The sequence below is a fragment of the Ochotona princeps genome, chromosome 3 (assembly GCF_030435755.1).
Source record: "Ochotona princeps isolate mOchPri1 chromosome 3, mOchPri1.hap1, whole genome shotgun sequence".
In the NCBI taxonomy this organism is placed as follows: domain Eukaryota; kingdom Metazoa; phylum Chordata; class Mammalia; order Lagomorpha; family Ochotonidae; genus Ochotona; species Ochotona princeps.
In genome coordinates this window covers 26,699,054-26,711,489 of record NC_080834.1, presented here as the reverse complement: position 1 = coordinate 26,711,489, position 12,436 = coordinate 26,699,054, and the positions used below count along the sequence as shown (strand labels likewise).

Here is a 12,436-nt window from a genome sequence, read left to right as displayed (position 1 = left end):
CACATGTTATACACCTAGTCCACTCACACGTTACACACCTAGTCCACACCTAGACCACTCACACACACACCACAGCCCACACCGTCCCTTTTCTCTTGTCCCTCTGGAAACCCTGTCCCGCTCACTCAGGAGGATGGTACTGTGTCCCTGGCTCCAGCTCTGTGTCCTGGGCTGCTGGGGTCCTTCTTAGTTCTTTGTGTTTGAACTGGATTCTGCAGCCTGAGGGCTCTCTGTGTCTTGCTGAGCTGTTACCAGCTGGGAACTGGAGGGAGCTGCTTGGGGGAGTGTGGCAGGCAAGAGCAGCTGTGGGGCTTGAGGGAGCGGCTGGGGGAGTAGCTGGAGGGAGCTGCTTGGGAGAGTGTGGCAGGCAGGAGCAGCTGTGGGGCTGGAGGGTGCAGCTGGGGGAGTGTGGCAGGCAGGAGCAGCTGTGGGGCTGGAGGGTGCAGCTGGGGGAGTGTGGCAGGCAGGAGCAGCTATGGGGCTGGGGGAGCAGCTAGGGGGAGCACAGGCCGCCTGTGGTTTTCTCCTTTGATCACGGTTGAGTCTGGGAGAGCCACGGGCTGCAGGGTAACAAGGTCGAGGACTTTGATGGGACTTGGGGACCTCCCAGGCATCTGGGCCCTCATGCCCCCCAGGACCCAGGAGCAGAGAGAGGAGAGGGCCTCGGTGGTCCTCAGGCCTGGGGCCAGCCTGCTTGCCAGGTCTTTCCCACCTGGTGTCTGTGAGCAAAGGCAGTGCAGTGTCCTGGTGCGAGCCTGCACTATAACAAAGGAAAGGCCGTGTGTCGATTTGACACGTTTATGTATGTTTTTTTAAAGGTTTATTTTTATTGGAAGGTGAGATAGACAGAGAGGAGGAGAGACAGAGAGGAAGATCTTCCTTCCATTCACTGATTCACTCCCCAAGTGACCACAACGGCTGGAGCTGCGCCGATCCGAAGCCAGCAGCCTGGAGCCTCTCGGGTCTCCCATGCAGGTGCAGGATCCCAAAAGCTTTGGGTCACCCTCAACTGCTTTCCCAGGCCACAAGCAGGGAGTTGGATGAGAAGAGGGGCTGCCGGGATTAGAACCGGCGCCCATATGGGATCCTAGCGTGTGCAAGGCGAGGACTTTGGCCGCTCGGCCACCACGCTGGGCACTTTTATGTATCATAAAAGCACCAAAGGGAGCAAGAGAAAGAAAGAGCTCCCAAACAGCCTCCCATCAGCTGGCTCACTTCCTGAACGGGGCTGGCCAGGCCGATGCCGGAGGCGGGACTCTGTCCATGCTGCCACAGGCCAGGCCAACGCCAGAGACCTCAGGAGCTCGGGCCCTCCTCCACTGCCTTTCCAGGTACATTGGCAGGAAGCTGGGTTGGAGGTGGGGTAGATGAGACTCAAGCCAGCATCCCCATAACGGGTCACGGTATTGCCAGTCGAGGACGGCCCGAAGCCTTGAGACCCTGCACCTGTGTGGGAGATCCGGAAGAGGCTCTAGGCTCCTGGCTTTGGATCGGCTCAGTTCCAGCCATTGCAGCCACTTGGGGAGTGAGTCAACAGACAGAGGATCTTCCTCTCTCTCTTCCTCTCTGTGTATCTGCCTTTCCAATAAAAATACATTTTTTTAAAGTGAGGTTTTTTTGTCCTGTTGTTTAACAGGATGTCCTGTAAACAAAGTGGCCTGCGTTATGCTTTGCCTAACGGGGAGGTGGTTCACGTCACTGAGCAGCCTCATGTGAGCGTGTGAGCATCTGAGGCCGCCCTGCTGTCCCCAGGCAGTGCCCGTGTGGCAAGCCATCCCCGCGCAGTGCCCGTGTGGCCCGCCATCCCTGCGCAGTGCCTGTGTGGCCCGCCGTCCCCGCGCAGTGCCCGTGTGGCCCGCCGTCCCCGCGCAGTGCCTGTGTGGCCTGCCGTCCATGCGCGCCTATCATTTGTGCCACCGTCTGTAGGGCTCCCTCCTTCCTGGGGCGCCTCGCCCCTCCTCGGTCCTGGTGGTGCTGTGCCCTCAGTGCTGCTGCCACCATGCCTGTGGGCTCCCTGGGGCATGTCCTCACATCCTAGGCCTGGGCTGAGCACCTGGTCAGCCAGACTGGATTGGACTTCCGGCTTCTCAGGAGGCGGGTTTGGCGCAGGCCCTGGGAGCAGGGTGTTCTTTGCTGGAAGTGGACATGTGCTTCCTGCGGCTCTGCTCATCTTCTGAATGGAGCTAGGCTCTTGCCAGTTCACTTAATTACTGTAATTTCTGTGGGTTTTTTCCTTTTTAAAGAGGCTTTGTTTGGAGGACTGATAGGGAGAGAGAGAATCTGGCGCTTGCCGATTTCCTCCCCCAGTGCTGCACTGGTCGAGGCTGCGCCGGTTGAGTGCAGGAGCCAGGAACCCCTCCAGGTCTGCCCGGGGTTAGCAGGGACCAAGGACTTGGTCACTTGCTGCTGCCTTGCCCGGGGCTGGCCAGGGAGGAGCTGACTCTCCCTCGGCCCCTGCCTTCCAGACGGGCGCTGTTGTGGCCGACGCTGGCTGGGACTTGCCTTAGCTTTCCCTCCTCTGCCACTTACGCTTCACTCCCTTGCCTCTCCGGCTTGTATGCTCTGGAGTGTGGGGACACTGGGAGGTCTCCTGCTCTCCTAGTCCGTGTCCACTGTGTCCCCTGGCCCAGGGTCCAGGAGCACCAACTGCCTCCGTGCTCATCACGCCAGGGCAGCAGGCACCTGTTCCACATGAAGAGACTTTCCTTCCCCCTTAGCGAGTCTGAACACCAGCTGCCATGGAGTCCACACCTTCAGGTCTGCTCTGTGGTGGCGGCTGGGAGTTTGGGGCCTTGCAGCTTCCAGGAACTTGGGCCCAGTTCCCTGTGCTTTGGGACCTGTCCTCAGGTTATCTGGAGTTGGGGGTTCCTGGCCGGCCCTCTCACCGGCCTGGTCCTTGTGCTGTGCCTCTCAGGTCTGTAGGAACCCTCAAGGACTCAGCCACAAACCCAAGCTGCCCGTGCTGACCTGTCTCAGGGCCGCAGGTGGGGCTGAGGGGGTGCAGGCGACCCAGCTCGGCGGCGGCATTTACTGCGCCTGCTCTGTGCATAAGGCAGCTTTAGGAGCTGTTGGCCTTGGTCTTTAATCATAGAAATAGCTATTCCCTTAGTAGCAGTTGTAAATGTGAAGGAATTATAAATACATGAGTGACCTTCATTGTGCGTGGTTCTGAGACTCAGTTGCTGTCCGCAGTTTAGATGTTTACAGATGCTGTTTAAGCTTTGTTTATCTGAAAGGCAGAGTGACAGGGAGGGACTGAGTGAGATCTTCCTCCTGCTGGTCCGCTCCCCTCATGACCACAGCACCTGGGGCTGCTGTCTCCATGCAGACACCTGTCTGCATCCGGGCCTTGCACGTGGGTCTCCTGCTCCTCCAGGTGCGCAAGTGGGGAGCGGGAAGGCACAGCTGGACTTGGGCCGGTGCCCACGTGGGGTGGTGGTGGCTTTCCCTGCCTCGCCACAGAGCAGCACCAGCTCCCCTCCCCTTCACATTTTTTTTTTTAGCCGCCTTTGCTTTTAAAATTGGGTTGAGAGAATGTAACTTACCTGTTTCCCTCTGTGGTCTGGGGGTGCCCCCTGAGGGACTGTGGCCGGGGCCGCAGGCTTTGTCCTGGCCCCGGTCCTCCTGCTCTTCTCCACGTGGTGGCACTTGGAGCCTTCCTGTCTGTCTCTGCTTGCATGAAGCTTGTAGGCTGAGACAGGGAGTACCGCTTTCTTCCTCAGCAAGTGCTGGCGGCGAGGTGGTGCTGCGGGCGGCACAAGGCGCCCCGTGCCGGCGGAAGGGCACGCGAGGGTGACCCCTTCCGGCCGAGTGGTCCTGGGTTCCTGAGTGTCTCCCGTGGGGCATCCGAGGTGGCAGTCGGGTGCCCCGTCTCTGGCCCTGACATTGCTTCCTGTCTGTGACAGCTCCAGCTGCAGTTAAACCAGGACCTGAGCATCTTGCATCAAGATGATGGCTCCTCCAAGAACAAGCGGGGTGTCCTGCCCAAACATGCCACCAACGTCATGCGCTCCTGGCTCTTCCAGCACATCGGGGTAAGACCCCAGGGTGCTGCTCCCCACCAGGGGGTGGGATCAGGCTGGGCTGCCAGGGCCAAGCCACAGAATTATCTGTTAGCTTAAGTGTCTGCAGTGTGCTGAGCAGGGCACGGAGGGAGGGCAGCCAGATGTGCAGGTGTGGAAATTGACCAAGAAACTGACCCCCTCCCCCGGGCATCCGGCTCCCACAGGCAGGAGGGGCTGCAGACAGCACTCCCCTGGCTGCAGGGTTCGCCACGCTCCCGCGCACGGGGGAGCTCAATTCCCGGTGTCTGCCCCACCATGAGGGGTCTCGGGCCAGGTTCTGTGTGATGCTCGATGGGACGGCACAGTGAGGGGGAAAGTGGGGATGCCGTGAGTGTCCCCGTGGGCTTGTCCAGCCCATGTCCATGGCCAGCACCCATGCTCCTGTGTCCTGGCAGGAGCAGCCCCTTCTCAGCTGCAGGGCAGTGGGGACAGGACTGGTGTGCCCCATCCCCAGCAGGTCTTGCTGAACAGCCTCTGTCCTGTGACCAGGGCCAAGGTGCCTGGGGAAGACACAGTGGGAGCCCTCGGGCCGCTCCTACAGCCTTTGGCTGACACATCAGGACTGGCCCTTGGTGCTCTGGGAACCCGGCAGGAAGGCCTGCAGTCCTGGGCGCTGCTGGGTCTCCTGGAGCAGAGGCCCAGGTCGGCCCTCTTCCCAGCTGTGTCACTGCCCCGGGCTAGGGCCTGGCGCCTAGAGCGTCCCTGAGCTTATCCCACCCCCGTTCCTTCTCAGCACTTCCAGGCCCTGCCGGCCCAGCTGGACCTGCACCTGCCCAGCGGTGGTGTGGCTTCTTCCTAACTGTGGGCTCCTGAGCCCAGTGCCCTATCTTGGTTATCTCGGATTCCTGCAGGGATGAAGGATCCGCTGTCATCCGGTGCCTGCCCTCTGCCCTGACTACCACTGGGCTCTTGATGGAGGCCAGGAGTGAGGTACCACCCAGTCCTAGGATGGCAAAAGGCCTTGAAGGGTTCTAAAATAAAAAGAGTCTTTTCTCACTTCCACAAATGGTTACAGTGGCCCAGACCCAGCTGGGCTGAAGTCAGGGACCTGGAACTCCATTCAGGCCTCCCGCAAGGGTGTCGGGGCCCGAACACTTAGTTCGGCCTCTGCTGTTTTCCTAGGCATGTTAGCAGGGAGCTGGTTGGGAAGCGGAGTGGCCAGGTCATAAACCAGCACCGCTTGGGCCACCCACTGGCAGTGCGGGCAGCAGCTCGTCACTGCGCCTCACAGCGAGCCCTTGGACCCTGTATTTTTGAAGTGTTTTCAGTCGTGTGTAAAACAGCTATTGGAACAGATGCTGCTGTCTGCTGCCCCTGGTCCAGCGCTTCCCCGGCAGCACAGGTGAATCCAACAGAGGCTCAGTCCTGTGAAAGCGCAGGGCCTCCTGCAGTGCCTCTGGGCGGCATGTCACCTCACACCCGTCACCTCACACCCGTCACCTCACACACCCGTCACCTCACACACCCGTCACCTCACACCGCGTCACCTCACACCGCGTCATCTCACACGCCCATCACTTCCACACACCTGTGACCTCACACGCCTGTCAGTTCTCATGCCCATCACTTCCACATGCCCGTTACCTCACACCCCGTCACCTCACACGCCCGTCAGCTCCACATGCCCGTCACCTCACCCCATCACCTCACACGCCCATCACCTCACACGCCCATCACCTCACACGCCCATCACCTCACACGCCCAAATCTTCACACCCTGTCACCTCATACCCCCATCACCTCACACGCCCGTCACCTCACACGCCCATCAGCCGTGGCTGGCAGGACTCATGAATGCCTCAGTCTCTTGGCTGGTAGACAAAGGCCCTGGCAGGGGCAGCTCGCGAACACTCTGCCTGTGCTGTGTCCCCAGGGTGCTGGTTCCTATCCAGCTCCTGTTTATGGCCTGGGAAGGCAGTGGTAGATGACTCAAGTGTTTGGGTCCCTGCACCCCCGTGGGAGACGCAGAGGAAGCTGCTGGCTGCTGGCTTCAGCCCAGCGCAGCTCTGTTGCTTTGACTGGGGAGTAAGCCAGCAGATGGCTTTCTCTCTGTCTCTTGTCTCTCCTTCCCTCTGTAAATCTACTTTTCCATTAAAAATAAATGAACGTTAAAAACCAGGAAAACTGAAAGCATTGGCTAAGTCTGTCTCCAAGGGCTCAGAGTCGCTGGGAGTGAGCAGGGGTGCGGCTGTGAACTGTGCAGGGGCCCGGGGCCCTGCTCCTCCACTGTGGGTACATGTGGAGCTGGTCTGCAGTGCTTGCAGCAGCCCTGGCGCAGCCCTCCTGCACTGTGCCATACCACAGTTCCCACCATCAGGGATACCCTCCCCGGCAGTGCCCAGCTGCAGCACCCTCCTCTGCCAGGGCGGCCTGGGGCAGCGCCCAGCTGCAGCACCCTCCTCTGCCAGGGCGGCCTGGGGCAGCGCCCAGCTGCAGCACACTCCTCTGCCAGGGTGGCCTGGGGCAGCGCCCAGCTGCAGCACACTCCGCTGGGGCGGCCTCGGGGCTGGGAGGAGTGCTTGCTCTTCACCTGTGGCCGCCCACACCCAGTCGGGCTTTGGAGAAAGCTGTGGAGCCTCTGCAAGGTTTGGGTTTTGTTTTTTGCTGGTAATCATTTCGTGCTTTTGCGGTGCTTGTACTGTCTTGCTTCTCTTTGTGGAGTGGCAGGCAGCCCTGACAGCCCTCCTTTGTGTTTTAGCATCCCTACCCAACGGAGGATGAGAAAAAACAGATCGCGGCTCAGACTAGTCTGACACTGCTCCAGGTCAACAACTGGTAAGACGCGCCCCTCCCCAGCCATGGTCTTGCCAGCACTGCTCAGGCTCCCTGGGCTGCTGAGCGGTCTGCCCCTTGGAGGCAGCAGAGGCCAGGGGCCTGGCAACGCTCTGCCGCCCAGTGCTGGGCTAGTACCCTCCGCCCGAATGTCAGTGGCCGGCCGCTCCCTCACACCCACGTCCCACTCACCCACTGACTGGCTGGAAGTGGCTCCCTCCTGTGCTACTACCCCATTCTCATTTACAGCGATGTTTTAGGGGCTGTGCATCGGTGGATGGGCAGGCTGGCAGTGTGGCCCCTCATGGACCCCTCGCCCCGGCCGCTGATCCTGCGGTGCGACAGGCCGGGATGTGGCGCAGGACAGAAGGGAGTGGGTGTGGAGGAGGGGCTGGCCCCAGCTGTGGCCTCACGCCATGGGGGCCCTGGCCAAGCGTCCTCTGAGCAGCCCTAGGTTCGGGGCCCAGTCCCGTCCCGCGGGAGCTCACTCAGCTTGTTCTGATTCGCTCGTGTTGGGATGCAGGAAGCAGCTCCCGTTCTCCCACTCACAAACACTGTGCCCAAGGATGGAATTATTGACATCCTGATAAAAACAATCAAGATCCCCTGGTGATGTGATTGTTACCTGAGAGCTTTGATGTCTGTGATTTCACAGTTGAGTGATTTTTTTTGCGTGGGTAGCTAATAGTAGACCATGCTATGTGAATTATTTACTACTATTTTAAACAGCATACTGAAGTGTGTCAGGGTGTCAGGTACATTGTGGCATTGGTGGCGAAGTACGCCTGCTTAGTGATTTTCCTATGGTCTCGGCTTGAGGAGACTCTTTTGCTGTGGCTGGCCAGCAAGGGCTGAGCGAGGCCCTCCAAAAAATTGCAAAAACAGGCTAGCCTATAAAATAACAATAACTATACTTATTGCCATAGCAATTTCAGCTCTCACTCCCATCACTTGCATTCCCGTGGGTCCACTGGGTGCTACCTGACTGGCCAGGCCCTGGAAAGGAGGCAGATCTGCCTCACCTGTAACCTCCTGTCTTCCTGCTGCCTCCTGGCCTTGAACCAGTCATTATTTTAGGGCAGGGCACTCGTGCAGTGCTCCCAACACTCGGCCTTTAAGACAGTTCCGGGTGAAAGTGTCTGTTGATCTCAGCAAGTGCAGTACTAAGGCTAGAGAAACTCTGTTGTTTTGGCCAGAGGGAGGCAAGAAGGAGAGATAGCACCCTGGTACCTAGCTCACTATTCTTTCTCTGGGCCTCTGGGAAAGTGAGGTGTAGAGGCACTCTTTGGGATGTCAGGTTTATAAGTTAGCCATACCTATATAAATGCTGGAGATCTAACTGTATATTCTGAGAGGCCTTTTGGAGTTTTAGAGAGGAAGTAGAAGAGAAGTGAAGAAAAGTTAAAAAATAATTATAAAGATCACGCTCAGTCACAATATTAGGTGAGAACTATTAATTAACAGCTTTAGGAAATGTTTACCCAAAGGTCTAACGTTTGCTATGAATTTAAAATGAAGGTACAACCTTAAATAGTACATAGAATGAGGAGACAAGACTATAACCTGAGTAACCTGATTATTAAGTAAACTTGAGCACAAGTATATGGATGACTTGAAACATTTTCAATGATAGTCTGAGATGTAAATATGTGAGCCAGAGAACAATCTTAGTTTAGGACAGAACAATAAAGTAGTTTCAGTAATGACCTAAGATATTTAGACATTTTAAAATTATAAGTTGGCTAGAATTACCTGTTGTTCGTACTAACATAGGTTTGCCATGGTTGTTCAGCTGGTTTACAAATACAGATGGAAGAGAATACAAAGTGGATTATGATAAAGATTTTACCAAGATGACTTAGGGAAGATATCAGACACGTACAGCTGTTTTTGAAATAATTTTCCTGTTATTACAAAAACAGCAAAAGTCAGTTAAAAAATAGCATTTCCTAACTAGCAAACACAAACAGTAATGTATGATAACAATTAAAACAATTTTGTGCAATAACTCTAGCTGGTAAAAAGTGCCATAAAACTAAGATCTGTCATGTGCCCATTTCTCATTTGATCTCAAGGAACATTGAGGCCAAACAGAACAGTAAAACAACAAACACACACACCCAGACACACACTTCCTTCTTCTTCTTCTTCTTTTTTTTTTTAATAGAGGACTGTAAAAGTAGAATTTCAAACAATTTTAACAGAAAGACATACAGCAAGACAGACATAGGTGGCCACCACACTCACTCAATTTTAAAAGCTAATGGGTCATAAAGACGTCTTGTATGGACCCTGACTCAAGAAGTTGTGTTGCATCAAGCTCTCCTGAGTCCCAAATGAGTACTCAAAACAAGCAATTATAGATGATAAGATATCTGTATATAGGCAGAGGTCAGTGCAAATCCTGCGAGCTAGGAAGCCAGGACTGGCAGTGGGGCCGTGTTAATCATCGCGGTGGCCTCCCCAGAATACCAAGCCAGGCTCCAGAACCCAGGACGGCTACTATCCTCTGACTGAGGCCTCCAAAATGTTACAAAGTGCATGAGAGATCATGTCAGACAAATTCAGGATTTACTAAGGCGCCTTTATAAACCAAGCTTGGTGATAGCAGTACCCATTCAAAATTAATAAATGAAGAGTCAACAATGATAATTTAGTCTGAATAGAAACCCTGAGAGGAAAAAAAAATTGGTCATTATTGAAGACATTGGTTTCAGTTATCCCAACAATATAAATTAGCCCAAGAGACATGCAGTTAATAGCCTGGACATATATACAAAACTGTAAACATTTATCCTTTTTTGGCTTTTTGGCCTGCATTCTGTTATTAAGCACTACTTGTCCTGGAACATTGGAAAACACACAAATTTGAATTAGACGTCTGTAAAAAAAATTAGTAGTATTTTGATATGACAAAATTCTGCTCTACTTAGCATCTGGCAGTATTTTTAATATAATCCAAAAGCCTACTCATTTGTTGTATCTGCAAAATGAAACTTTCGAGTTTTTAAAATGCATATCAAGGATATCAAGATTTATAACATCTGGTTGAAATAGAATCTCTTTATATAACACAATATAGATGAGATGTAATTATTGGCATTAAGTAATCACTTTAAATACCTATAAAATAAGTACATAACTTTTATCAATCTTAAGCAATGTGAACACAAAGATCACTTTAATATAGAATTTTATATTCCGAGACACTTCAGCAAAGTCACGTCTGGAGTTCACTGAAGCTAACCAGAAAAATTTAATCATTAATTAGATAAAAACAATTAAGAGGAGATGTTATAATATTTGGTTTTAAAATTTTGTTGTTATAACAGAGGATCAGATTTTAATTCCATGAATCGATGATGAATGTTTTAGAAAATGTTGGAAATCATATTTTAAATACTATATATCTAAATTAAAGACTAGCAGATAAAAGTACATGGATGCATCCCATACCTGGAAAAATTTTTAACAGTGAATTAAATGTTACTTTTATACCAGTTTATATTTGGTGTAAATGTTACACTTTTAAAGCAATGCCTTAAACAATGCCTTAAGAGTTATATTCGTAAGATTCAAAAATTCAAGATAAAAATTCAGTAGAGTTAAAAGAGATGTTAATTTTGTACAAACATTATTTATAAAGGACAAGATGCTAGATATTTTTCTGTGGGCCCAGTTAGTTTATCTCCTACCCTCCCGCTTTGTGCTAAAAAAGGTTGGGTGTGTGAGGCTTGACAAAGGAAAAAAAAAGTAAAGCATCCTGGAGAAACTGCACCTGTGGGATGAGTATCCTAACAAAGAGGAAGGGGAGGGGGTCAGAGGAGTTATTGTACCTGCTGGAGAGAAGAGAATTTAACCCTGAAGTTGTTGGGCAGGAGGAACTTCTATAGAGGACGCTTGCTGCTGTGAAACGGCAGGGGGGTGGAAATATAAATTGGATAAGATCTGGGATCCAAGTCAGCGAGTCCAAGCCCTGTGGGAAAATGAAGGCATTCTCCTCCTCCAAATGTTAAGAGGAAACCGTGTCCTTTCCATTGGCCCGTAAGGACATTTTCAAAATCTATGATTAAAGAAGCTGTTTTGTTAGATGACCATCTGTAAAGACTAAAGAAACAGTCTGAGGAAACAAAAAGGGTTAAAAACAAAGGAGTTAAGGAACAAATCTTTTGAAATATAACCAAATGACTTTTAACAAAATGTAAAATGGGATTTTTTGCTAACTGGTTTGAAATTGTATCTACGAGGGTTTAGAGTGCTATTTGTCTTATGTCAACCTCAGATATTAAAAAAAGTAAGCTGTTTAGAGCTATAAGGAATAATTATTTACATCTTTGCCAAAAAAGCTCCGTATTCTTATGACATCTCTTTGTAAAAGGTGGAGCTCAAAGCACAATAAGGAGTAATAACCTCTTTTCATACATGGAGAGGAGATATAACCGCTCTGAAGACCCTTGTTGCCACAAGCATCCAGGTGGCGTATGAACAGTAGGTAGTATAATTAATTGCAAAGGAAAATGCAAACTTTTAATTATCATTTTCACAATTAATATCAGGTTTTAAGTCTGTTACTCTTCTATAGGCACAGCTTGGGTAAGATAATGCTGTCTTTTAAACCTCTGATTGTTCAAGGCCCGAGACTGGCCCCGCCAGGAGTTTCCTGACCACAGGCACTGGCCATCCTGATCAATTTTAGATTTACATTTACATACTTTTGCCCAATGTATACCTCTATGACATTTAGGACTTATCTTAGGGCATTGATCCTTAGCAGTATTGGTGCCACAATTTTGAGCTAAAGGAGACGCTGTTCCGCATTGTTTTGGAAGGTGGCTGGGTTTCCCACAATTAAAACTCTTAGCATTCATTTGCTTCTGAATAACAGTGGCTTGAAACCCTGCAAGGTGAGCAGGATGCCTGAAACACCCCCTGCTACCACAGGTTAGATAGCCCACAACTTGTTCACCAGACTTCTGGGCCTTTGATTTCCTACAATCCTCCCACGTATGTCCCAATTTGCCACAATTATGACATTTAAGTCTGTTTTGCTTTAACCCATTGCTTAAGGCAGCACTCAACATTTTAGTTTTGTGCCTTTCAGAGACAATATCCATACATGACCCCATTACTTGGGGGGCCCAGGACTGGGCCCTCCCGCTTCCCTGCTTCTGACCCTGTACAGACTGATTACTCAATTTAGATCGACTGCGAGGCAATAGAACTGTTCCATTCTTGTGGAATTTAGACTGACAAGCCTTCTGCCAATGAAATCCCTTCTCACACCGTGGACAGACAGTGCGAGGAATATTTAAATTGGGTCTAGCAGTGTCCTTGTAAGTTTCTTCCTGTTTGAAATTTTGAGATGAGTTTCTGGCAGGACAACTGTGGCTAAAATGCCCTACTCCACCACAAGAATAGCAATTGTTTCTTTTTTTATGTCTTTGATTGCCTCTTATGTTCTTTAAAATCTGAATCGCAGTTTGACCTTGAAGAGCTGCAGCAATAGTTCACCCTTGAACGTAAGACGGAGTTACCTCGGCACAAGCTCGAACATAGTCTGACAACCTTCCTTTCCTCCTCACTGGCTGAATTAAGGTTTG

The 12,436-nt window shown here is 51.5% G+C and overlaps 1 protein-coding gene across 3 annotated transcripts in view; it reads left to right on the top strand.

The window, feature by feature from the left end:
- Nucleotides 1-12,436, top strand: part of PKNOX1 (PBX/knotted 1 homeobox 1) — a 72,593-nt gene that overhangs the window by 54,669 nt on the left and 5,488 nt on the right. For all 3 annotated transcript variants that reach the window (XM_058661580.1, XM_058661579.1, XM_058661581.1), the window contains 2 exons: nt 3,906-4,034; nt 6,763-6,839. In XM_058661580.1, coding sequence (XP_058517563.1) covers nt 3,906-4,034; nt 6,763-6,839 — 206 coding nt within the window. The remainder of the gene's footprint in view (nt 1-3,905; nt 4,035-6,762; nt 6,840-12,436) is intronic.